Raw genomic sequence first — 27,864 nt, 5'->3', positions numbered from 1 at the left:
TGTAGAATAAGGTTTAGATGATGGGTTGACATATCGCCAGAACTTAGCAGGTGCATCCGCGAGAAATTTTTGCAATGTGACGTTATAAAAATTGTGCTTCGACTCCAGAACAAGTCTATTAAGTTCTTTCCTCATTTCGCGGAGGGTGTTCATGTCCGTGCTCGAGTTTTTGGAACATGCCTTCCTTTTCCTCTGGATTCTTCTTTTCGCGTGTACTATTTCTCTGTTGATCCATGGGTTTTTCAACTTTCTCTTTTTGTTACACTTGGGTATGAAACGTTCAATGCAGATAGCCACCACAGACGAAAAGTATTCCCACAAGCTGTCCGTGCTACCCTTGGACTTGTATATAGTTATGTATATAGTTCGACGAGAGGATGCAGCGCGAAGGCAGGAAAGTGGCGCTGGTGCTCGACAAGTGCACCGCCCATCATACCGCCCAGAAGCTGTCGAACGTGGAGATTTTTTTCCTCCCTCCCAACACCACTGCGGGCTTGCAACCCATGGACGCAGGAGTGATTGCTTGCTTCAAGGCGCTGTATCGGCGTCATGTTTTGAGCAGGCTGGCGCTGAACCTGGACATCTCCAGACATGAACGCCGACCTGCGCCGGACTTTAAGGTCTCGCTCCTGATGGCCGTTGTAGCGATCACGCTATGCCTTGACCCAGCGGGTCATTCGCCCGCCAGACCAGCGCCAAAAGGATTGTCTCGCCACGGCTTGACGGAGGAGACGACAGGGGCCGACTACACGAGACGGCGCCCACAGATTGACGACGACGGCGCTGGTCAAGGGATTAACTCCCCCGGAGTGATTCCACGAACCTGGCACATCTCGAAAGTGCGTGCTGAAACTTTCCCGTGGGAACGCAGCGCGCGGCCGGCACCAAAGGGGTCGATGCGCACGTGCATCTTCCGTTCTCCCCCTCCCCGTTCTACGGCGGCGCTGCGACTAGTGGCAAGGGTGTGTGTGCATGTGCGGGTCAGTGTTGTGCCTCTATGAACATACATGAAGGGCGTGTCCCTTCCCGAGGAAGGTGCTTCCCTTAGAGGAACTTCCACATCACCATTGGTCCGCATTGTTTTGTGTAGTGATCCCCAACCTAGGGACCTAGGGAACGGGGGTCAACAAAAAGGGCGTGCGGGGCCTCGCCCAGAGCGGTCTTCTGTCTTCATCTCGACAACTCACTGTCAAAATGTAAATAAACCCGTTGAGTTTGCTCTAAGCTCTCCCCTGGTACTGATTCGACGGAGCGACGGCGACCGGCCCCGCTACCCGCAGACAGCGGTCGCCACGATCGCTACACCGTGCAGTTCATTTTTGCGGCGTGGGCAGAAGTCGGCTCCTCCACCATCGCGAATTGCTTCTGTAAGGTGGGCTTTGCTGGGGATTCCAGTGAGGCGGAAGTGGAAGGCCGCGACGCTCCTGCCGACGCAGAAATGACCGAACTTTGGTCGTCAGTGAACGGTGGTGATGGAGACGCGTCGGGACTTGAGGAGTTTTTGCACGCCGACGACGCAGTAGCAACAAATGAGGACCTCACCGACGAGGCGATCGTCGCTGCACTCACCGGCGCAGAAGACGACAGCAGTGACGATGAGGAGGAACCGGAACCCATGCAGGTTGTGTCGCATCAGGAAGCGTTGCAAATGATCGACTCCCTGCGCGATTTTGTGTTTTCTAAAAACCTTCCGCTCGGCCATGCGCAGCACTTGGACGCTTTGCAAAAAAATGTCAATAAGATGGCCAGTAAGGGTGTATCCACACGACGGACCGAATCAGTCTTTTCCTCGGCGGACGGCGCATCACGTGACCCCGCGTCACGGATTTGTGCCATCCGCGCGGCATCCGCGGATGTCGCGGACGGAAAATGCCAAGCTCTTTTTCGCATTCGGATTCGCGCGGAATAACACAACAGATTTAGCCAAGGGTGCCATTATCGGTCTGGCAACAAGCGCTGCTTTTTCTTTTTCTCGTATGGAACTCCATCTTCAACTTAAAAGAAACTCTGCTCCATAGACGGAAACATAAAAACCTTCAATACTTTTGCGATAGATTAACGTGTTTTCGACTTTCAGACTGCTCGCGCCATCTAGAGAAAAAAGGAACAAGCAAGCATTCGCACATTATTATAACCTCTGAGATTTGGTAGCTATCGCAATCACCGAGCTCGTGTTCTGCCAATAGAGGTACTCGCTAAGCCTACAGCTCTCAGAAAACGAGTACGGCACTCGGAAACAGTACCAAATTGTCATGAATACGTTGCCGGCGAAGCTTGAGGACACAAACCTAAAGCCGACACAATCGTCAGTTTGGGACTAACAGCCCGCGCAATGCGCGACGAAGAGCTTAAAGATTCGAAGCGGGCAGCTCTCGCTTCAGACAGTGCCGCCATGTTTTTTTGCTGCAGCGCGTCCGTCTACTCGCTTCGTCCGTCGTCTGGATGTGCTTTGCAGCCGGACGGGCGGCGGAACGATCGTCCACGGACGAGATTTCCGCGGAGAAGTCCGTCGTGTGGATACACGCTAAGGAGTCGAACCTGACTGCTTACGGTTTTCTACCTGCTAAAAAGTGAAAAGTGTAAGCAACTTCCCCCTCATTAAATGCTCTTGTTTATCATGTTCCCCTCATTAAATGCTCTTGTTTGTCACGTTTTCTTTGTTATTTTCGGCATAACCCGCTTATAACAATAATCGGTTATAACAACAATATTTTCATGGCACCTCAATATTGTTATAAGTGGACTTGACTGTATTGAGAAAAGAATAGACAGTACAAACATGATGTGGTTATCACAGAAACTGAGAGGAAAGCATGAGACCTTATTTTTAGGTAAAAAAGATACGATATTTGCCAGATGGGTGATGCAGCGCCTCCTGCTGGTGACAAATAGTTATTCTGGCTATAAAATGCGCCATTATGTATAAAATGTTCCATGCATCTCTGTGAAGGCATTAAAAAACTAAATAGAACCAGCAAGATATTGTGTTACTTCAGAAAGGAGTATTCCCCACAAAGATAGTAGAGAGCTAGAATGTTTGTCAACCTCGCTCTTTACCTTGAGATAGTGGAGGGCGCGAAGTACTCCAAGGGCAGTCTTTCCAAGGATATCCTCAGGCAGTGCATGTGGCCTGAGGCGCTTCAGCAGCTTGTCAAGGCATGTCTCCATGAGCTCCATGCAGATCCACACTTCACCTTCAGTAATCAAGTATCCCAGACACTGAACAATGTGTGGACAGTCCCGGCAACGTAGGACTACCTGAGATTTAAAATATGAAACCATACTTTTTACAACCACGTTGTTAGCCATGCCTCAAAGCACCCAGTTGTTCAAACTTCGATTTTCAAGAAGTTTAGCATATGGCCCAAGCAGCTTAAGCACATTTGATTGGCTGTACTATAGTACTTCCAAGTGCAGAAAATTTCTAACACTTGGCAATGAATGACACAAGTGAAAATGTGCCCCCAATGCAAAGTTATAAAGCTAGGCAGTAAGAGGAATTGAAGGATTATAAAAGAAAATAATGGTTCAAGCAAATTAAAAAAAAGAAAGAAACAAACAAGTTGTCCATGACCTGTTTTTAGCCTCATCAAAACGTGTAACTCCGCTATTACAGCACAGTTTCGAAAAATTCTCACGGCTACTTGTTCGTTGTAGACTCGTGCACAACTGCGACAGCACAGCTAAATTTCGACCTCTGGGTGGTTTAGAGGTCCTTTAAAGAACCCCAGGTGGTCAAAACTTTTGGAGCCCTCCACTACGGCGTCTCTCATAATCATATTGTGGTTTTGGGACGTTAAACCCCAATTATTATTATTATTATTATTATGCAATAACCCATACCACAAACATTGTTTCAGTTCTGTATGAAACAGTAACATGCAGGCAATTTAGTAACGATTATGGCTGGCAGGCATGTTGAGCTATGCTTGGAACTTGCCTCAAGATCCATGGTGATACGCTTGTTCTCCTCACGATTTCCTGAACGCCGCATCTGCTTGACAGCCAGCACTTTGCCTGTGGGCCGGTGGCGCATTTTGACCACGTGGCCACATGTACCTGATCCCAGGTCACAAAGCTTCTCCAGGTCAGCCATCTCAACCCGATGCTGTTGACCACCAATGGTGAGCACATTTCCAGCTTTCAGGATCTCCTTCAGCTTGCTTTCAGAATCCCCCCCACTGTAATTCACAAAATGAATAGAACAAATGTTAACCGCCAATCAAATGTCTTAAGGTGGAAACCATACAACTGTGCATTACACTTTGGCAATGCAAATACCACACACAAGAACACTGTACTCTAATGGAACGTAGCGAATTCCCAATTGTATATACTGTAAAATTCAGAGTAAGTCCCCCTACAATTTCCGACTAATTTCAAGTTTTTGCGATATTCTGAGAAAGTGCACCCCCCCCCCCTGCCCGCTCGACAAGGATAATGCACTGTGTCCAGGCAACACTGGCTTGCTTGAATACAGTCCAATTCTGCTTAGCAGCCCTATCTCCAAGCGCATGCACCTGAAATTTATGTTAAAAAAATCACGCCATATCCACGAAGTGAATGATGATTGAGCGGTTGGCTCGGAGATAATCGGGTAAATCGGGTAATCGAATAATTGGGTTTTGCCTTCGTTATTATCATCAAGGCTCTCGAAGAACAAGAGGAAGAAGACTTCTCTTTCGCGCGAGTGTGCGCATGCTACAGCTGGCTAGGCTACATGTGGTTTTGCCTGCGTTAATATCATCATTAAGGCGCTCCAAGAACAAGACGAAGAAGACTTCTCTTTCGCACGAGCTGCACCTGTAGCAGTCGCCTCTGGAACTAAGGTTACACTTATGGTGCGGGACGTTGCCCCAGTTTAAGAACCTGGCGAGCCAGCTCCTAAAAAATTTTTTTCCTGCATAATGATTACACCCCAAACTGGAGGCCCGATACCTATGATGGTTTTCAGGCTCCTGCGAGCAGAAGCACAGCTTTCGAGATCTGCATTTGCAATTAGAAGATGTTACCTATGACACACATAGTTAGCAACTAAGTAAGGCCTTCGAGAGCTCTGTTGCCCAGAGCTGTTGCATTGGCGTGGGCGCTTCTGGAGGGTGCTTCCATGCCATGCCTCCCACGGCTTGTTGCCTTTGCATTTCGTGCACTTGAGAACTGTCGTTTTAATGCACCGTGCCATGAACGAAAGCTGGAAAACTTCTGAGGAAGTCCATGTGCACTCAGTTTCTTTTTTGGCAGGAAAACCTTGCCGACGCCATCTGGAATTTTGGTGCAGTTCTGCGAAAGTGTCCCCCCCCCCCCACACACACTTTGCCGATAATTTCGAGTCGCTAAGGGTCAGGAGGGGGGGGGCACTTGCTCGAAATTTTATGGTTAACCGCTTAAAGGGACACTAAAGGCAAATAATTTATGCTAGAGTGAAAGCTCCATGTATGACAACTTCTAAGACGGCAATACTATCAACAGCAGTGCCCTACTTACCGAGAAATTAAGCTAAATGTATCACATGATGAGCGCCACGAGTGGGACATTTTTGAAGTGATCCCGATGACATATGAGAGTCTGCCTACAATAAATCACTAGTAATCAAACTAGCAGCAATAAAAAAAGAACCTTCCGTACATGAAAAGACGTAATAAAATGCTGTTTGTTCGTTTCCGTTTGATTCATGGAAAAAAGAACCTCTGTGGCGTTGCCATGGGGAACGGCGCGCGTGGTTCAAAGGTTCCGTTTTCGCCGAACTGCGCTTCGCCCGGCGCCCTGCTTCGCTCACGCGGTCGCGTCACAGTGGTAGTTTTGGGATCGCGTACTGCCGCGTGTGTTTTTGCGGGCTCTGACAGAAAGTTCAACAAAATGCCGCATGCAACGACGCCGGCACTAAGAGCCCTCAGCAATGTACCGCGTTCATCGGAACTCCAGTCGCTGAATTGGAGCCCAGTGTCGCGAGCCAATGTCTCGTTGTCAAGTTCTCTGTCCACATCCATTGCGGCGACTGCGGCAAACTTCGATGGCTTCGATGGCCATTGTTGCTGCTGTGGGTCCCGCTACTTTCGCTCTGCTGCTACTAGTGTCGGCGGCCGCGCAGTAAATGCGGGCAACGTTGGGCACGGCAGCAGTGACGTATGAAAGTCGGATTTCAGGCGGGTGATTTGAAGTGCGCTAACGCGATGCGGACCACTAAAACGTGATTTTATTTCAAAATAAGCACTCCCTTGGCATAAAAGTAGCACTACGAGGTTTCTGGACCGCTATTTCAACAATCAACGTTGACTTAATATTTGCCTTTAGTGTCCCTTTAAGTGCTTATGACGACCTGTACTCGTCATGAGCAAACTTAACTTTTTTGCTCATGACGACCTGTGCTCGTCACAGCTCTTCAGCAATGTTTCAGGAGGCTTTTGACAAGCCCAGCTCGTCAAATGGTGTTTTCCTATTTAAAACATAGATGGCAGCATGGGTTCCTTGTCTGGCGTTTTTATTGAATGAGAGTCTGCACACTAACCGGCCACATGCGTGCCTTGCGTTTCCCACTGGCAATGTGCAGTGCCGTGCTTTGAACGATACCATAAGGATAATAGCCTTATCTAATTTGTATTGAACTATTGAGCAAGAGTACATTTTGTCCACGGGAAGTCAAATGGAACCCTTACTTTCTGGAGTTGCAGAAATTCTAAATGCCCCACATATGGGGTATTACCAGGCCCACAGCCAGAGTGGGAGTAGGGGCTAGGGGGCCGGGCACTCCCCCCCCCCTTTCCCAAAAGGGGTGTTTTACTAAAAACAAATAAATAAATAACGAAAATAGGTGTTTATCAAGGACTTCAGCAAGAGCCCCCCCCCCCCCCCCCCCCCCCCCCCCCCCCCGCTGAAAGAAATTCCTGGCTACGGGTCTGAGTATTACATGACGGTGCGAAATATGACGAATAAAGCATTTTTATCTGTCGTAAAATGTTTTCACAAGTATTTTTCTGTTTTGAACATGTTACTGAAACATTTCACGTCATAAAAAAATTTGGCAATTTTCGAACAATTTTTCGCAATTTAATCGGCACTTAAGGGGTTAAAGAAAACTGTCAATGGGTCTTGGCATGATGTAAAGCTAGCATTGAAAAACACACACACACACAATTTCAGAGAAGCGGCAAGTGATGACGATAAAAAGGCTGCACCAAATCTAATATGCTCACAAAGCTCTCCTGCACCAGCATAAGTGAGACACAAATTTACTGCTGAAAACAATCGTTTCAGACACAGAAAGCATGCAGTGACCGTACTCCAGGGGAAAAAACAAAACAAAACAAAAAAGACATTACACTACATATTCAGGCTTTCAGTTTCAAGAAATTTAGCGTCCCCGAAATGTTCAAAAATTAAATGAGCATACCAACATTGAGCATACCAACATTTTATGAAAAGTATGAAGCGTGTGTGGTGTGAACTGCTATCAATACAAGAGCTTCATTCAGAAATGCTATTAATTAACTTCACATTAACACGTTATCAATTATCCACTTCTTCCTATCCCTTCTGTCCCTCTTGATTTTTGTGTCCACATGCAACAACAGTTGTTATTAATGTATGTTTGTATGTTGCAGTGCGCTCAGCATGTAGCCTTAAAGGGTTCCTGAAGCACCCCTCATGCTTGGTGAAAATACGCACACACTGAAAAGCAGACGAGCGGAGCGTGAAGTTACCGCTTTCTCCAAGTGCCCTCTCTTCATATAGAGGGCCGTACTCATGCTCTTCGGAGGGCTGTCACACAGCAGATCTCTCGTTACACAACTGATTTCTGCTATTGGTCGACGGCTGGCATAAACCAAAAGCTGAGTTTAAAGGGGTCATGAAGCACCCCTTGGGCTTGTTGAAAAAACACATCCTGCAGAAAGCTGACACGGCTATGAACTGCTCTGCAAAATATTACAGTCGTGCGCGCCGCGTAAAGGCCACAAGCGGAGCGCGAAGTCGCCGTTTCCTCAGGCGCCCTCTTTTCAAACAGAGGCCGGTTCTCACTCTCGTCGGTGGGCGGGACGTCTGCACGTTGACGTCGCGGATCTACCAGTTTACGTCTCAAGAGATATAGCATGCTTATTGGCCAATAGCCGGATGAGATGAGCTTCTTGCCACGGGGTGCCGCCACTTGCCTGAGCCGCACTCGCGCACACGAATCACAGCGGGAGAGCGATCGCGTTTCATGACACGCGCTGACGTAACTTTTTTCCCCCGTGCCATCCCTCCCTGTCTAGCTTTCCAGTGCGCTCGTCGGCACGAGAAAAGAGAGAAAGTGCTGAGAGCGTGCGCCGAACCCCTGTAACTCCGCTCATTCTTGACGGATTTGAGAAATTTTTACGGCAATTTATTCGGGAGGCAGTAAACTCCGATACTGATGTCATTAGATCATTGCTTGCAAAAGTGGTTCATGACCCCTTTAAGCCATAGCACCGTGCGCACATGCTCCAACAAGAGTGGACGATGTGGCGATGCTACGTGTTGACTCACTAAAAGCATTTGATGGCTTGCACACCAGGCTGTTTTGGAGCTATCACACACACACATATAATGATTACAACACTAAAACAACTGTGGCTGAACGGGCTGAGCCACTGCAGATGCCAAACACTTTGCAGCCAGTATCATGTGATGTCGCTTTGTATGTCACGGATATGGCAGATGATGCCACAGTATGTCATCAAGGTCAATATTCTTACAGGGAAGCAGAGGGAAGCCATAATCTGCTTTGGTAAAATGGCAGGCAAAATAATACGGTCATGTGCTGCAGTGCTAACCACCAGAAGATAAAATTGATTACATTGTCTATGACACAGTCCATCTATGCATGTATGTCTGCTAGACGTAACACATCTCTTCTTTATTTGCTCCTCCAAAGGTAAGTGGCAAATTTCATGAACGAGGTTTTTTTTAAGCAATGAGAAGTATAGGATATGACAAAAGAAAAGGCAATTATACACAGAATTCGATGACTGTTTTGAACAGAACATGTTCTGCAAGTGCGCACTACTGAAACCATGAAGGAAGTGAAATTTGGATAAGGAGGGGTATACACATAGCTTTACACTTACCTATCTTGTCGTGTAATTATTGGACTTGATGTAGGCAGAGAAAACTGCTTCACAGGTCTGCTAGGTGCTGCCATCTCATTCAGCTGGACTGGAAAACAGAACCAAACTTGTTTATCCTCTCAAGCACCACAGAAAATTTAGTTTTAATTAAGCCACAATAATTACCAGTTGCAACAATTATGAGCGACCTGATCATATTCTAACCATTGTAGTTCTATTTACATTTTTATTGCTTTATTCACACTACCAAAAGGACCATTTAAGGGCCAGTAAACAATCCCGCGGTCCAAAATGTGTTATGAAGCTATAACTGTGCACTTGTACGGAGTGACATGCTGCCACAAGAATTTTATGAACAAGTGCAGTAATAAAGAAATTACAGGGTGTAGAACATCCACTTCGTCTGGTTTTGGTTTCCCACTCGGCCTTCCTGCCCTTCTCGGTAGCCAAGAGGGGCAGCCGTAGCCAGCTGTTGCAACTACGCCCACTTCTGCAACACGTCGTCAGTGATTACGTCATGGGCACGCAGCCAACGACCGAGCAAGGCTTCCTCCTCGTGTCAGAGCAGCGCTATGGTCACCCTAGCGGAGCGGTGAAGAAGCGCGGTAAACGTGAGGCCGAAATGGCATAACCGCAGGGACGAGGCACTGTTTCGTAGTGCAGAGGACCAATCAACGAAGCCAGTAATACGTAAAGTTGCCCATGGGCAAGATTACGTCACTGCATGTATGAGGAGGATTAGACAGGCACTGCAATTGTTTTCCAAAATGAAGCGTCTGCATGGCATGCAGCGCTGTGATATTCGCAGAATGCGATTGCCGCGGCTTTTTGCATGAATTAGTGAGCTTGTTTGGGAGGCGTAAAAAAAAGTCAGAGCCTGTTCACTGGCCCTTTAATACTTGTTCTACATGAGGAACTAGTCTGCCACTGTGTGGGCCATCACCACTAATTTTTACTTACTTCCCCTCCCACATTATTCTTTGTGTACTGATCCACCTGCCCTAATTTTACTATGCCAGCTTCAGATATCACAGACTATCAAACTTCCAGTAAACCCTTTTATGAAAAGAACTCTGCTATGTGTTCAAGCCACCAGTGTTCAAGCCGTTATGTGTTTTGTATGCAGCAGACAGCTAATTTTGGAGGACTGCTAATTCATGCGAGTTTGTTTAGCTTATGGTGCCCTATGTCAATAAGCAGATGTATAGAAAAAAAAGAATGAATGAGTGACGAATACAAGTGAAATTTTAAACAGAATACTGAGTTTTAGAAACTGTGCTGTTAGGCCTAGAAATGTCAGAATGCACCTAATATAAGGAATCCAAATCAAATGTTTTAAAAGCACACCTAGAAATTTAGACACAGACACGCTTTAAATTGCAGAAATATCAAACCAAAAAATATGAACATCACCAGGCTCGTTTCTAGGCTTAAAAACAAGAAACTTTATATGAGGAACATTTATATCTCAAGTCAATTCAATAATAGACAGCCATGGTAACAACTCAGTAACCTATCATTTTGCTGCTGTTTCTAATTCGGGCAAACTAATAAATAAATAAATAAATAAATAAATAAATAAAATAAAACTGCTGTTATCAGCATACAGGACAATTAAATAGGAGTGGTGTGTGTGCATATATATGTATATATATATATATATATATATATATATATATATATATATATATATATATATATATATATATATGTCGTACTGTAATATAGTACACAAAAGCAATATTTATTTTCTCCTAAGAGTTTTGGCTGGCGGCTGTATGTATGTATGTATATGTATTATAAAGAGGTTGTATTCTAAGAGATTTATTTGTACGATCTAATCGTATTCACTGCTTGTTGTTCAATTACCTTTTTTTTGTAATAACCTACCCCCCTCTATAATGCCATTTGGCCCTGAGGGTAAAATAAATAAATAAATGTACGTGTATATATAAATCAAATGGGAAAGGGGGGTGGCAAGACCCCGCATAGGGCTTTGAGGCAAGGTGCACTAAACTTTATTATGGCTTACATGCTCAAGTCTAACTGTTAGACAAGTAATTATGAATCATGTTTAAAGCAACACCTCTAATGCCATACAGAGGAAGTTCCTGAAACAGAATATAATAATTAATAAACAAATGCTGCCCTTACGTTCACTCATGTGGAGTCCAAATAAATACCCAAATTCAACACCAAGAACCGAACTTCAAACTCATAAAATACAGCTGGGTGATTCCACGTAAGATCGAACAAACGATGGCTGGTCGACCTCTCAAATTTATTTCAAAATTTTATATATTATTGCCTGATGAGTGGAAAGAAGAGATCCGCAATTTGTTTTGCCGCCAAAAATTTTTCCGAACCACAGGAAATCAATAATGACGAAGAGGTGGAGTGGAGCGCTCATCCGCTCTGCTGTTTTGGCCAACTTTCGTTATGAATTGCACAAAATATATTAAAGTTAGGTTACTGAAATTTATTTACCTAAATATATGCATGTTTTTGCTTCTGCTCAGGTATTTTTAGTTTTTATGTGTAGTGTAGATGTTTTTATAAAAAACCTAAAAAATGGCCCAATCGGCAAAATTGTCTTTACTTCGAAGGTCTTTATCTCAAAAAAGCCTTTTAGCAGAGGTACAAAAATTCCGCATTACGTTCTTTGCATGCGTATCTACCAAACTGCCAAATCTTGTATTTATATAATTTTTGAGTAAAGAGATATGATCGGGCTAAGTTCAAGAAAACACCGAACAATGAACACTTCTGACGACAATTAAAAAAAAAACCCCATTTTTTAAATTTCTTTAACTTTGTCCACTTATTCTCCTCCACATCAGCTTTCACAATCATTAAAAACATGTTGCATAATGTCGTTGCACTAATAGCTACGGCCCCTCCAATGAGACCCTTAGGCAAGGATGGGCAATTCTGACTTCTTGCCCAGCAAGTGTATAAAATGCAGGCTGGATTGAATTTCTTTTTATTAAAAGGTCAGCAGGTACCTAAAAAGGTGTCGCCGCCACTGAAGACGTTAATTTTGAAATTATTTGGTCACTGCAGCGGCCACGAGCGCGGAGCTACCGAGTAGGCGCGCGCGCACCCGAGATGCTCGTTGTAAGAGACGGCGCAGTGAGAGTTCGTTCTCGCGTCCTCAGACCGATTGAGTTCGAAACAGCAACACCTCTTGGGTGACTTGAACACACGTGCACCGGTAGTCGCAGTGATATGGTTAAATGCGTCGATTTCTTTTTCAGGGGGCATAAGAATGTCATCGTTAAACTGTGCGTTCCGTGAAGATCTTTCATTGCAGTGGTCGCAAAAGCATGCGTAGCACAAGTAGTCCGTCTCACTGACAGTCACTGATGTTTCGGGCATTAAACGTTCCTTCAAAGCATTTATGTCTAGGTCGGTAACTCTGCGAAATTTTGGCTTCTTTGCAATAATTAAAGGAGTACTGACACGATTTTGAGACATCGCAAAAGGGACATTTTTTGCTTCGTTGGTATGCAGTGTCAACGCTGTCCACACACTGGAGTCGGAGAACACGTATAAAATATTTTAATTTGACTTTGAAGTTTTCGTCGCTGAGCATTTGCAAGCCAGCCACACTGCAAGGACATTATCCCGACAAGTCAAGACAGTTCCTCCGAGTCCGCGAGTTCTGCGTCCTGCATGCAGCCTAAATCGTAGAAATCACTGTCAGGGTCACTGGACGACAATTCACTCATCGTTGTCTATTGCACCACGAGCAGATGACGGATTTCCCGCTAGTACGTCGCGAATTTCTGTATCTCCGTGACGTCACACTGCTATGAAACGACACTGAGAAGCCACCCCCTCGATATCGAAACCGAAAGTGTCTTTTTAAGGTGGCACTAATTAAAATATATAGGATGCTTTCCCAGGCACCACAACAGTCGTTTTAGGTTTCTCGACACCAGTATTTTTATTTAGAGCAACAATACGAAATTTTTTAAAATTCGTGTCAATACTCCTTTAAGCTTCTTGTGCTTCGAAAGGTAGTCTCCACAATAGACTCATTCAGAGCTATACTTTCTTGCCATGAGACGCACAGGAGGAGTAGAGTAAGAGCAAAGCACAAGAACTATCCGCGCCGAATGAAGTGTGAACAGCGTACCGAACGCGCGGCCAGTTCACGCCGTCCGCTGCCGACAACTAATATAGACAAGCGCATCCGGTTACCGATAGTTTTACTTTTCTTTCCTTTGACAATCCATATTTTGCTTTACCACTGGAGCGCCACGTTCAAAAAAGTTCCAGTTCACGTGCGTTGAAGTCACCCAAGAGGTGTTGCTGTTTCGAACTCAATCGGTCTGAGGACGCGAGAACGAACTCTCACTGCTCCGTCTCTTACAACGAGCATCTCGGGTGTGCGCGCGCCTACTCGGTAGCTCCGCGCTCGTGGCCGCTGCAGTGACCAAATAATTTCAAAATTAACGTCTTCAGTGGCGGCGACACCTTTTTAGGTACCTGCTGACCTTTTAATAAAAAGAAATTCAATCCTGCCTGCATTTTATACACTTGCTGGGCAAGAAGTCAGAATTGCCCATCCTTGCCTAAGGGTCTCATTGGAGGGGCCATAGCTATTAGTGCAACGACATTATGCAACATGTTTTTAATGATTGTGAAAGCTGATGTGGAGGAGAATAAGTGGACAAAGTTTAAGAAATTTAAAAAATGGGTTTTTTTTTAATTGTCGTCAGAAGTTTTCATTGTTCGGTGTTTTCTTGAACTTAGCCCGATCATATCTCTTTACTCAAAAATTATATAAACACAAGATTTGGCAGTTTGCTAGATACGCATGCGAAGAACGTAATGCGGAATTTTTGTACCTCTGCTACAAGGCTTTTTTGAGATAAATACCTTCAAAGTAAAGAAAATTTTGCCGATTGGGCCATTTTTGAGGTTTTTTATAAAAACATCTGCACTACACATAAAAACTAAAAATACCTGAGCAGAAGCAAAAACATGCATATATTTAGGTAAATAAATTTCAGCTACCTAACTTTAATATATTTTGTGCAATTCATAACGAAAGTTGGCCAAAACAGCAGAGCGGATGAGCGCTCCACTCCACCTCTTCATCATTATTGATTTCCTGTGGTTCGAAAAAATTTTTGGCGGCAAAACAAATTGCGGATCTCTTCTTTCCACTCATCAGGCAATAATATATAAAATTTTGAAATAAATTTGAGAGGTCGACCAGCCATCGTTTGTTCGATCTTACGTGGAATCACCCAGCTGAGGACTGATCCTGAGGTTAAGGCAAGATCACTGGCTGCTGTTCAAAATTAGTAGGTATCAAACATCACCTGAGGCTGAGGCCAGGTTAAGAACTGTGAGCTTGCTTGTTCCCTTAATTCTTGGTTGTAGGACTTTCTGCTAATGGAGCACACAATGACCGACCTAATTGCACAGTGAGTGCATTAAATATCAACCAGTTTTTCAGATAACATCTCCCAAGTACACAACCAACAAGGTTCAAATAATATTCTATTCTTATTCCATCCCTTTTGCTGTTTTGTAGTTGACTCAAGTAAGCCCCACCTAGATCACTTTCATAATAGACCCATGTAATTCATTAATTATACATAAAATAGAATCTGACAAAATAAGAACATAACTTACACTAGCCCAGTAATGACTGGAATGCTGGCACTTACACAAGTTCTAGCAAAAGCTAGAATTATGGTGCTAGTTTTGAAAGAATTATGTTGTCTATAACTTAACGTCACAGGAATTCATGAGCAATGTTAAATGTTGTATTACAAGTACATGTGCAACAATTTAACATTTGCTCAAACAGGGTAAAAGCATGGTGCACACAAGGACTAATTTGCAATAGCTTGGTAAACAAATTTAAAATTTCCCCACTCATGCGTCTGGCACTTATGACACTTTCAACTATAAAGAGCAAGCTAGTTGCAACTTCCAAAGCTGATGCTTGTGATGTTCCCCAACAAGGGTTTAGAGACCAGTTTAATTCTTTCAAAAGAAACTATGCACAAACAGGACAGGACACAAGGGTGAGACAACCCATGTGCAATGTCTTGTCTCTCTCCCTTGTGTGCTGACCTATCCGCGTAGTCCTTACCAAAAAAAAAAAAAGAAACAGAAAAAAGACAATGCACCAACAAGGCCCCCAGCGTGTATTAGCAGTGTAAATGTCACGAGCTGCTTGCCTGCAACATATACATGACAGCCATGGCAGAAACCACTGTTTCACAAAAGTAGGCAAAACTTGGGTAATGCTAACAACACACACAGGCATGTTTTCATACTCCGCTACATAATTATGTTTCTAGGAAATACGGACACCACTGCACTTCACACACATGGATGTGCAACCGGGAGCAATACATTGCGGACACTGCACCTTGCATCCTGAAACTAGTAGCCCCATGCTGAAACTTCTGGCAGTGAATTGCGGGCTCACTTAAGAGCGCTGAACACTTCGCGTGTCTGTATGGGCGTTCGACACATGGGACGAACAAGAGCACCAACCAGGTTAGCGCTCTCTTCCGTCACCTGGGGCAATGACAAGTTCAAGGCCAGGATTCCCATCAGCGGCAACCGCGCAATCCGCACTATCCTCACAGACTGCCGCATAAATTTGACCAAACGAAGCTAAGCAAGTGAATTCGCTTGCATTGAAGTATTTGTGTCTTCACCATCTCACAGATCATTTTCGTTTCGCCTTAAATCTTCATGTCATGAACACCGAAAGGAATGTGCCGCGATGAAACCAAGGCAATGTCACTACTCGAAGCCAAGAGAGGGTGATGGGAGTCTGTATGCGCAGCTAGAATACATGTGAAACGCAAGGTGTAGCGATCGCGACACCTTGACGGCGTAAATTAGCGCAATCCACTCGGAACCGCAGCACCAGTTTCCTCGTCAACAATCGACACACGCACTATACATGAGCACATTCTACCAGGTCGTATCCGCGCACAGCTACCAAGAGAGCGCAACTAAGCAAACACCACACTGATACAAACATATGACGACAAAGGACACGCGTGAAATACACTTATCAACAAGTTCGCATAAGTTTAGAGGAGTCTTTCTCTCCAACTTAAGCCTACCTGGCTCAGTGGACTACGATGCGAACAGTACTTACAAGGCTTGGGCCGGGATCGTGGCGTGTGCTGGGGGCTTGAAAAGTTCAAGTTGAGATCACGAGGTAGTTTGTCCTTTTTCTTAGCGTCATTTTCCGCACGAAGTCTAGCTTGCAGATCAGCTAGCTTATTCTGAAACGACGCCATGGTCGCCATTCTGAACAGTTTCTGTATTACTTTAGATGCCGCCAGTGCGTATTCGCATAAAGCAAACTACAGCGATACAGCATAATACCACATTTATAAAAATAACATCACCTCAAATTCAGCTTGATAAGATAAGTGAAAGCAACAATAAAAATAATATATTGTATAAGAAATTGTCACAGAAATGTCACAACACAACAAAACGCCGCAGTAGCCGCAGGCATTGCCTGCCTGGCCAGGATCTGGCCGATCGTGCTGCCGATACCGCCCGAAACTAACTGCGGTGCGTCATATGGCATGATGTGCAGCCGATTGTTCCATAAAACCTAAACTAAAAGAAATAGTGAATACCTCTGCAAGGTTTTGGCCAGTTTGGGTCCTTTATGACGTATGCTTTGAGCTTAGTTAATATTTACTGTCTTCACTACTTTGGCAAGCGCACGACTAAAGTACGGTCCCTCGTAACTAAAGTGTTAAAAGCATGGTTAAATGTATACTTGTGACTTTTTAAGCGAGCCACGTGGTGTGTAGGCCATGTAGGCGGCCACGCATCTCGCAGAGGGCCGTTGCAGAGGTTCGAGGAAGTGGGGCTCTTCGATTAAGTTTGGCGCCTCAAAGCCACCTTATCCAGTTTACCAAGGACCAACCACCGTATCCATGCTCCGTGCTACACAGAGTGAACGAGATCCGTTTCGACGTCGTGCAGTGTGGCAACAGCTGGCAATAGCACACGAGGTCGCGATAAGAGATAAAGGCGAGCTGGCATAGGGCGATTGACGGAATGTGGCGTTGTCGGCTTATTAACGTTGTGTGGTGAGAGCAGCCAGCACCGTCAGCAGGCGACGTTCGGTGGGCTAGCTTAGTAGGCCGCTGCTATCATCTGACTCGCAGGAAGGCAGATTTAGCACAGGTGCGCCGGTTTTGCTGTGTCACTTTTGGATGTAAGAAAACCGATTGGATGTTCTACTGCCAACCTACCAAACTGTTTTGCTGGTTCTACTCCCATGCCCAGTGTGGGATGCGAAAGCTGCTCTACCGCCTGATGATGGTGAAGCCGACCCAGGTCAGAACTGTCTGTGACGTTCCCGCCAAGCCGATACCCACCGTGTCTCCGAAACGGTGCTATGAGGTGAGATCAGCTGGTGGTCATACGGTACGGGCTAAGCTATGGTCTAAGCTGGTCATACGGTATCCGTGATGTGCCCGTATTCAGCTTCGCTTGGACATGAAACTGCAGGTCACGTATAATATACACTCTAAAGACGCCTCTTCGCCATGCTCGAAAGAATGTTTTTTTTTTTTTTTTTAAATGATTGATAATCGAATCAAACTTAATTTGTTAAAACGGTAGCTTCCGACTCGCGGTGCGGAAGCGTGCCTATCGTCGTCTTGCATTTCTTCACAAAGTTACTGAGAGTGAGCTGCAGTTTTATTCTCCATGTGTCTGAATCCGTTTCCAAATATGACCTGCGTTTACTGTAGCATGCGCAATGTCAAATGATGGCCGACCAGTCGTGTGATATATATGTTTGGCCATGCACCATTTCAGAGCTGATTGTCTTTCTGGTTTCACCTGAGAAAGGATTCTAACAATAATAAATTGTTTATATTACAATGAAATACATACCGTTTTAGTTGAGGCATTTTAAAATGCATTAATGTAGTACAACCATACCACACCAGCACGTGACAGCATATTGAAGCAACCCGATAACAGCCCGCACACAAAGTTTATGGAAATCCTTGGCCTACGGACCTAACGATACAATCTTCATTTTGGCATTGCCAGAATTAAGGACTGGTGTCAAGGACTCTGGCATTTCATTAAAAAAGGAAAAGCTTGACCTTCATTTTCCCTCATTAGGCAACCAAGAGTCATTAACTTAGTGAAAATAGTTACGAGAGACCTTCGAAACTGATTTAGTTTTGCTCTTTAGTGTTCCTCTAATGAACACTGTGCTTGTATCTGTGTGGCAGACCTCCTTTCTGTGACTTTCAGTGTGCCCTTTGCTTTTATGGTGTCTATTGTCTCTTGCTCACCATGTGTTTATTGCTGTCTGTATGTGATGGTATGACACTGCAGCATTGTTTAATGACTGCTTTAGTAGAAGTGCATATGTTTGGCTGTCATTGTGCCACAAGTCAACTGAAATGCTTAACACAACGAAGGCTAAGCCAGCTTCACAACAATCAGCCTGGCATACCTATATAGTGTAGGTTTGGCGCCTCGTTTCGATGTGGCTGATTGTGGACATTTACGCTGTTGAGAGCGAACAGCACATGAACGAAAGAAGGGAAATTGATCAAGGGGCCTGTTTTTTGTCACACAACCATATGAAGCCAAGAAAAGCATAGGGGTCATTACTTGTAGTTTGTAATTTAAGTGTTATAATTGTGAGATGAAGGGAAAATAAATTTGGAGACATTTACGCTGTTAAGAGAGAGTGAACAGCACATGAACGAAAGAAGGGAAATGGATCGAGGGGCCTGTTTTTTGTCACACAACCGTATGAAGCCAAAAGAAGCATAGGGGTCATTACTTGTAGTTTGTAATTTAAGTGTTATAATTATGAGATGAAGGGAAAATAAATTTGGAGACATTTACGCGGTTAAGAGAGAGTGAACAGCACATGAACGAAAGAAGGGAAATGGATCGAGGGGCCTGTTTTTTGTCACACAGCCGTATGAAGCCAAAGAAAGCATAGGGGTCATTACTTGTAGTTTGTAATTTAAGTGTTATAATTGCGAGATGAAGGGAAAATAAATTTGGAGACATTTACGCTGTTAAGAGAGAGTGAACAGCACATGAACGAAAGAAGGGAAATGGATCGAGGGGCCTGTTTTTTGTCACACAACCGTATGAAGCCAAAAAAAAGCATAGGGGTCATTACTTGTAGTTTGTAATTTAAGTGTTATAATTGTGAGATGAAGGGAAAATAAATTTGGAGACATTTATGCTGTTAAGAGAGAGTGAACAGCACATGAACGAAAGAAGGGAAATGGATCGAGGGGCCTGTTTTTTGTCACACAACCGTATGAAGCCAAAGAAAGCATAGGGGTCATTACTTGTAGTTTGTAATTTAAGTGTTATAATTGTGAGATGAAGGGAAAATAAATTTGGACTGAAAGAAAACTAGCCACATGTTTGAACTGAACCCATAACTTTTGCACTATGCATGCGATACACTGCCCACCGGTTATTCTCTCCCTGTCCACTTTCTTTTTTATTCCTGTATGTGTAGCCCTGGGTGTGTTGGTGCCACTTGTCAGGGGCGTAGCCAGGTGTGGGGGTGGGGGGGGGTTGGGGAGGTTCAACCCCTCCCCCCCCCGGCCAAAATTTTTCAATATTGCATGTGTATATTATACACGCACACATACAAATGCACGCATGAAGATACATAAGGTATGGTTGAACCCCCTTCCCCCCCAAAAAATTTCTGGCTGCGCCCCTGCCACTCGTGGCCATAGCGACGAATGTGGAACATTTTTTTTGCCAGATGGCATCTCATAGAATGTGATCCTTTAGGAGCTGGCATTGAACAGGAAGTGACACACAGCTCTTTTTTAAAAAGTCTTGCTTGTTACCCACTGTGGTGGGTTAGTGCTATGGTGTTGCACTGCTGAACGAGCGTGCAGGTTGGATTCCTGGCCACAGTGGCTGCATTTCACTGGTAGCGAAATGCAAAAGCACCCAAGTACTTAGGTTTGGTGCACATTAGAGAACTCCAGGTGGTCAAAATTCATCTGGAGTTTCCCACTATGGCATGTCTCATGATCATTTTTTGGACAGAATTTAATTTTTTAGTAATGCTGAGGTAACAACACAAAAACTAGAAGTGGAATAAAGACAGATGCGACGAAGATGGAACAAGTCTGATCTGTAACCTTGTTGCAGAGTTGTTATTGTTCCGCTTGTTATGCACTATTTTTGTGAACGCTCATCCAACAGTCTCTTCTATTGTATTGCTGGATGTTTGTCTTGTTTCATATTGTTTCTAATCGGCTGTCGCTTTGTAGCCTGTCATGTGCCAGGTATATCCTAAAATGTGAGTTTTTGCTATGTCCTTGGCGAAAAATATACTGATGTTGAGTTGCCTTTACTTTGTTAGCATGTTCATTGTCATTACTGTTTTGCAGTCTCAGTGTTCGTTTTCAGTATCGGTGTTTAGATTCTGTGCCATCAAAGAAATATGCAAGTGTTTAAATAGTGAACATTTCAAATATAATCGGTTACTATAGAGTTTCCTGTCAAAATTTCTAGAGAGAACTCTGTTGCAGTTTTTTTGCTGCCGTGAGAATGATGATTATTGTATATTTCTGAATTCCCAAGCACTCGTTGTTCTCTGAACACAGTAGGGCAGTCAGTTTTTACTTGGAGGCTTAATTATTTTGAATTATTCCATTTATAATTCAATGTTTTATTGAAGGTTATCAGTTAAAAAAGTTGCACAACCAGTGGAAGCCCAAAGGTTAAATTTTGACAAATGCATTTAATGCCCATCATTGCATATTGGCTGGAGTACCATAATTGCAGCTTTCATGGAAATCAGTGCCACAGTTCCTTCTGGTAAATTTTGCAGAAAACTCTACTGCACGCAGAACATTGAATTGCTTCTATGTAAAAACGAAGCCTGAAGCAGGAATGTGAACAAAAAAATTTGCTTTATTGTGTGCTGTAGTAACTAAAAGGCCATTAAACTTGCCACCTTGTAAAAACGAGAAAGAAAAAGTGGAAGGTCACCACAGTACTTGGTTGGCTCACGACAAGCAGTGACAGTGTCTAGAGCAATGTGAGATAACGAGGTGGGGGAGCACAGACAGGTGATACAGCTTCTCCTTATGCCTTGCCCTCTAGCATTGGCGCTGAGCTGTGCTCCCCCATGGGTTGCAGAAAATAGCGCCACCTCCTTCTTCAAGAACCACTTATCATTAATGTACGGGCGTTTTCACACTTGGGGAAAAACTAGCAGCATGTTGCAATGCAGTCCGAGTTTCCCCCTAAGTGTGAAACAGCCTGTACATAATGCCTGGTCCTTACGTACAGGCCCAATGTTCCTTGTCACAGCGGGCACTGATGTCAGCATATATTGATGAGCCTGTTCCCATGGTACAGGTAGGCTCAGGCCTTAGTAATTACAGTTGGATTTTTGTTTATAACTAAATGTCAAATTCTTGAACAAAATGCTTTGGTTTGAAGGAGAACTACTCTATTCATATTCTAAACCTCAAGTATTTGCAGATGCAATTATTTCTGATGTGTGGGTTTGCCACAAGCTCTCAGAACTGTGTGAAGAAAGGAGACACTGTGACAAAGCGTAGGAAAAATGGGATGCATTTAATAATTTGGGTGTAACACTGGCGTAGGCAAAACGAGCAGATCAGCCGTATACTACTTATTTGGTGATCACACCTTTGAACGGTATTCAGTGGCAGGAAATATTTGCCAAGTGTATGTGGTACTTTTTCAGCATCTCATCATCATCATTATCAGCCTATATTATGTTCACTGCAGGACAAATTTCAGATCTCCCAATGATCTGAAATTTACCCTGTTTTGTATCGGCTGATTCCATATTATCCCTTTTAACTTAATTTCATCATTCCGTCACTTAATTCCGTTGCTCGCTGCTGTCCTTGCTGCATTTCCCATCCCTTAATATCTATTCCACTGCTCTAACTGACCAGTGGTTACCTGTCCTAAGCATTACGTGGCCTGCCCAGATCCCCCCCTTTTTTTTTCTTTTTGTTGATGCCAACTGGAATATTGGCCTCCCCTGTATGTTCTTTAATCCACTATGGTCTCTTCCTATCTCTCAGTGTTATGCTATCATTTCCTGTTCCATCGCATGCAGTGTGGTCGTTAACTTTTTCTCTAGTGTTTCTATCTTCCAAATTTCTGCCCCGTATGTTAGAACTCGTAGTATGCAGTGATTGTACAGCCGCAGCCACGTCTGTGTATAGCGCGCGAGCAGCCGGCCCCGCTCTGCGGGGCGACACCTTGTGGCAGTTGCGGGCTCTGACGTTGTGTGCCTAGGAGCATGCGCGGCCTTATAGACATGCAGACCTGCTTTGCACGAGTGGCAACGTTGAAAAGTGCGCTTATTTAACCGAAGATGCATGCTCCCTGAGTGCGCTGTCAGCCCCTTGATTCCAAAAGAAGATGCGTTGCGACTGATAACACGCGCCTCGATAACACGTTGCGATTGTGTCAGGCGCGTGTTATCATTCGCAACGCGTCATCTTTTGGAATCAAGGTGCCGAAAGCGCCCTGAGGGAGCGTGCATCTTCTGTTAAACAAGCGAACTTTTCAACGTTGCCACTCGTGCAAAGCAGGTCTGCATGTCTGTAAGGCCGCGCATGCTCCTAGGCACACCACGTCAGAACCCGCAAGTGCCGCAAGGTGTCGCCCCCGCAGAGCGCAGCCGGCTGTTCGCGCGCTATACACAGACGTGGCCGCTGCTGTACACATTTTGCTTTAGGGACAGTGGCAGATTGCTTGTCATAACTTGGGAATGACTGCCCTGTGTGCTCTAGCCCATCTTTATTCAGGGAATTTCCTTTCCATGAGTACGCTGCTCTGTTAGTAACTCACCTAAGTATACATACGCCTGTACAGACTCCAAGGGTTGATTGGCAAGAGCGAACTCCTTATCTTTTGTGAAGCTGTTTAGCATTGTCTTTGTCTTCAGCATATTCATATTTAGCCCTACTTTAATACTTTCTCAGTTTAGGTCTTCAGTTATTTTTTACAGTTTGTCATTATCAAATGAATATACCTATATTGCCGTCTTCCCTTTCCTATTTCTTGCCCTTCTATCTTCCTTTCCGGTGCTTTTCATATTGTCCTCTTTCTTTTTTGAGGGCAGTGGCTCTGCATCTCTGTTTGCAGAGCAGACCAGTCATGAGTTTAGTTGTAGCACATGTATACGGTATGTCTTCAATGCACAACTTAAGGAAGGAATATGGGGTGGGTAAGGGTTTACAAAAGAACCCAGGCTGAAGGAATTGTAGGTTCACTGAGCCACTTTGGTTGGCTATTATTAAAGTTGGCGCGGCATGAACTAGCACTACCTGGGAAACCCTCCCGTACATGATTAAAACATTATGATGTGTAAAAAGTAAGGAATACTGAACAACTTCAAGGAATACTGAGCAACTTCAGTATATTCAAATGTGTTTTTCAGGATGCAGTGTATGCCCTCAATAATCTCCAGAGCAATGAAGCTACTCTGAAAAAATCGATGCAGCACCCATCCAATGCATTCCTCAAGTCAAGGCTAATGCCTGAGCATCTTCAGGCTGTTGGCCTAAAGGTAGGTGATGACATGAGCTGACTGCATTTTGGTGCTGTGTTAAAGATACACACTTCTATATATTGGCACAGGTATCAGATCTTGACGACCTCAAGGTAATCCATGTGGCTGGAACAAAAGGAAAAGGATCAACATGTGCTTTTGCTGAAAGTATTCTCAGACATCATGGCTTTAAAACAGGTCTTTACACGTGAGTGGGAATGTCTATTTATGTATCTTTGTTGTGTCAATATCCCTGAAGTGTCTCTTTATAAACTTAAGTAATGACTGCTGCAGTTGGGAAATACTATAGAATCTTTGATGGATCAATTTAACTTCAACACTTGGCACTTATTTTGTAAGAACTCTTGATGTACATAAGGGATAGATACCATAATATGGTCTAGGTCTGTTCACAGCTGGTAGTTTTGCTCAAAGCCAGCCTACGGTTGGTGCTTGTAATGCTATCCTAGCCTATGATGAACCAAGTACAGCGGGCTAACTTTAGGAATGCTCATTCTGAGGAACTTTTGCTGTTGTGTTTGGAGGGTTGCAAATTGCTTACCAAAGTAGTTTCAGTTTATCCATGGCTGGCTGATCCCATTGATATCCAATGGAGTGCCACTCTCACCACTGATGAAGTTCAGGAATGAATGGCATTGGCATTGTTACTACATTGTCTTGATGCAGAATAGTGCTTTACACAAAGTTATGCCTTTTACTCTAGAAAAAAAAATACTGTGGCCCCGTCGAATTTGTATAGCATCTTGTGAACGATGCATTGCTTCTGATGCACCGGGCAGGGGAGCTCATTGAGAAGTTTGTTGTACATTTGCAGTCTCCAGCACATATCAGAGTGTCAGTGGTGGTGTGCAGAGTGATGTCTGTGTGGGTCTGTGGCAACTTGCGGTTAACATGCATTGCTGCAGGTGTTGGCGGCGGTTGCTCATGCTTCTAGTGCTACAACTGGCTTTAAAATTTTCCATTTGTGGATGATTCTACCTTGTTACTAGGCAAGCCTTTGCAATCTTCACTTTGCAGATGACAGTGTGACTAGTAGTGGTGGTTTAACAGTTGAGCACTGCTCATTTAGAAAAAAAAAATTGTCTCAAACCAATATCTTCCTGTAGACAAAGCATACGTACTGTACACCGCTGTTGCTGAATACCTCAGTAAACCCCCGTAATAACTGTACCATTACCACACTCTAGGCATGTGGTCTGAGGGCTCTGCATGGCTGGTGCATTGCATTAAGGGACAGAGAGGTATCATGAGGTGGAAATGGGAAAATGCAAGAATTTATGTTTTACGTTCATTATGAAACTGTTATGAAACGTTATGAAACTGGGGCCTGATTTATATTCCAACAGGCATAGCTAAAGGAACATGTCCCTTGCTATAAATTAATTCATTTGGCATTGTAGTTTTCATGAAGAAATGTGACATTTGAGTTTCCAAATTTGCACATAAAAAATATGTAATTCTAGCAACATATATGACAGGATAATTAAATAAAAAAATAACTAAATGTTGACTGCCCTAAAAAACTCTCCCAACCAAGAATGCCCATCCACAAACCCACATCTGCATTTGCAGGGGTGCAACAGCTGCACCAATTGCGCCAATTTAATACAATTCCTAATTTTTGCGCCAAGCGGAGCCAAAACCGTGAAATTTGTTGAAATTGCACCATGCTGTGCCAAAATGCCTGACCAGCTTCGAAATTTTCTCAGTTGCGCAAACTTTAGCAAGAAATGGAGGCCGCGTTGGTCATCTACAGTGTGGGCATCATCATCCAATACATGCGCGCAGACCCTAACACTAACCCCCTAATGAAAGCAAAGAAAAAAGTCACAGTTTCACCGCAAGGACGAAGCAGTGAATGCGATAGCAACAAATTGTAATGATATACGAAGTAAGGCTGGCAGCAAACTCTTTTGTATCCGATCTTGCGTAACTCTAGAAAACTTTGGTGTAAGAGAATACGGCCGCTCCAGGGAAAGATGCTTTTTCTGCACAGTGTCTTCACATTGAGAGCGCAGCACGTAGAAGGGTATACGAGCCGCCCGCTGATGGCTGCCGAGATAGCGCGTGCGTCAGTGCCTCCCGCCCCCCCTCGCGTCTTTTCATGCTTGTTCAAGACAGGCGGTGCGTTTCCTCTCTGCTTCGATGGCAGGGCTCCCGAGCGGAGTGATCTTATTGCATGCGCCCTCCGAGCGACGGAGATGGGCCGGCTCGTTTGATCTCGGCTTCAGCTGCGTTCTTCGCCCGCACTTGCGCGCTTTTACCCGCGGTAGAACATACTATGCGCGATGGGGGGGGGGGTGGGTGGATGTTATCAATTTGGACTTTATACGGGACATCGCGGCAAACACCTGTCGAGTGTGTCCATATAATTGCTATCGCAATAAAAAAAGGACAGTGGTCCTCAAATTTCCTGATGCTTGTATTATTGCGCCCAAAACGCTTTTTAGGCCACTTTTGCCACAGTACATTGGTGTCCTGCAGAAAAGCAACATTTTGCTGCTCCAAAAATTGCTCCAAATCCTATTTTGGCTGTTGCACCCCTGCATTTGTTAAAAAAGCTCGAAGGAGAAATTCCATCTTGCAGTTATAAGCTGCTTTTTCTTCAGAGCAGATTGCACCGTGAATGAGCGTGCAGGGCAGTAAATGGGCCTCCTCATTAGAACAATTTTGTGTGAAAACCCAACTTACTAATTACCTACTCAAGGTAAAATAAGAATAAGCATGTCTTAGTTATGCTATACTGACCAACACTTTTCTGCTCATTTTGTTATCCTTTGTGGTTCATGTTTAACGTAAGAATGAAGTCAGTGGATGACAATTTGTTTTTGTTGTGAAGCTTTGGAGGGCAGCTAACTTGCAGAATTCAGCATGTTGCCCTTTATCTGCTTCTGGCTACTTGTGCGTTTTATAAAATTAATGCTTGTATACTTTTACTAGTTGCACAGTTATGAACTCTCATTTATTTGTACTGCCAGCAAACATTAACCCTTTGTAATTCAAAACTTACTTTCTGGTTGTTCTGGTCTGAAAATATTTTGCCAGTTTTGATCATCACAAAATAAAAAAAAAATGTGCAAGAAAAAAAAAAACTCATCGGATAATTATTTTTGCAGTTGATATTGTACCTAAGTCTTCCAACGACATTTGGGCAACTTGTGGCGCCCAACAGCACAACGCTGCAGCCGTGTTGTGTTGTCGGGAGGGGCCCGACAACGGACCACAGAGGGTTAATTTCCCTGCTAAAGTTGTTGAAACAAGTTGCACGAATTTTATCTTTTATTATGTATGTTTTGTGGGTTACTGTATGTTTGTAATTGAGAAATGAATGTAAACTGAAATAATGAAATTCTAAGTGATGTAAAGATGACTGGTGGTATACATTGTCACGTATGAGATTCTGTTGTGTGAGAAACAATGAAGGCTGGTTTGCTGTTATATAAAAAAAAATGTTCTTAAGATTTTTTGCAAAGGCAGTCAGTCAGGAACATGTATGTATTTGCCAGCAAATATTTTATTGTATGAGATATTCTCTTGTGGAAGTCTTAGTGATAGACATTAGGATTTTTGTCTTCCGTAATTCATTGGTAATTGTTTTGTTGACAAGGAGCTTTGTGTAAATTAGGTGTGGCATTGTATTAAGTTGCCTCTTATGCCCATAGTTCCTTGTCTTGAAGGTAATTATTTTCCTTGGAAAACACCTGCCAGACAGTATTCAACATGATAGTAAGAACCTACTGTGAAATATGGGATTGGGCATTACCTAAATCAGAAAATACTCTTGCTGAGAAGAAGGCTCTGTATTGTATATTTCACTTGACTGTATTTTACTGTATTTTTGCATTTCTCCTGTGACAGTTCTCCACATCTCGTGGCAGTTCGAGAAAGGATCAGAATAAATGGGAAGCCTCTGTCTGAAGCCGCTTTTGCAAAGTATTTCTGGGATGTTTACCACAACCTGAAAGCCAAGGTTTGCCAGTTTCTGAATTGAGGTGCTAAACCAGTTGTCATGTTCTGCTAATCTGGCTTAACATTCTTTTACTTAATCAGGAAGGACTAGACATTCCAGCATATTTTCAGTTCTTGACTGTGATGGCATTCAAGGTATTCATCTTGGAAAAAGTAAGTGCGTGTTGGTGCTGCTCATCCATGCTGATCATGTTGATCCTGTCATCT

At 43.9% G+C, this 27,864-nt stretch overlaps 2 protein-coding genes across 5 annotated transcripts in view; one reads left to right on the top strand and one right to left on the bottom strand.

Moving 5' to 3' along the window:
* The window catches only part of LOC119399813 (dual specificity mitogen-activated protein kinase kinase 7), a gene marked incomplete in the record, with an annotated part of 59,266 nt that extends 42,804 nt beyond the window's left edge, over nt 1-16,462 (bottom strand). Inside the window, 4 exon segments of the mRNA XM_049417071.1 lie at nt 3,058-3,254; nt 3,937-4,181; nt 9,081-9,168; nt 16,228-16,462. Coding sequence (XP_049273028.1) covers nt 3,058-3,254; nt 3,937-4,181; nt 9,081-9,168; nt 16,228-16,381 — 684 coding nt within the window.
* A 203-nt stretch (nt 16,463-16,665) lies between these two features.
* The window catches only part of LOC119399774 (folylpolyglutamate synthase, mitochondrial), a 29,402-nt gene continuing 18,203 nt past the window's right edge, over nt 16,666-27,864 (top strand). Inside the window, exons 1-7 of one of the 4 annotated variants that reach the window (XM_049417034.1) lie at nt 16,686-16,826; nt 16,889-17,282; nt 17,385-17,501; nt 23,557-23,685; nt 23,757-23,875; nt 27,547-27,658; nt 27,739-27,810. In XM_049417034.1, the coding sequence (XP_049272991.1) occupies nt 17,391-17,501; nt 23,557-23,685; nt 23,757-23,875; nt 27,547-27,658; nt 27,739-27,810 (543 nt within the window). In that variant the 5' untranslated portion in view covers nt 16,686-16,826; nt 16,889-17,282; nt 17,385-17,390. Of the gene's footprint in view, nt 16,834-16,888; nt 17,502-23,556; nt 23,686-23,756; nt 23,876-27,546; nt 27,659-27,738; nt 27,811-27,864 lie in introns of all 4 variants that reach the window. The other 3 variants (XM_049417037.1, XM_049417030.1, XM_049417033.1) reach the window with 3 other exon arrangements.

This window comes from Rhipicephalus sanguineus, chromosome 1, assembly GCF_013339695.2.
Source record: "Rhipicephalus sanguineus isolate Rsan-2018 chromosome 1, BIME_Rsan_1.4, whole genome shotgun sequence".
In the NCBI taxonomy this organism is placed as follows: Eukaryota; Metazoa; Arthropoda; class Arachnida; order Ixodida; family Ixodidae; genus Rhipicephalus; species Rhipicephalus sanguineus.
Note: the sequence above shows the minus strand (reverse complement) of the source record. Positions and strands in the feature narration are given on the sequence as shown.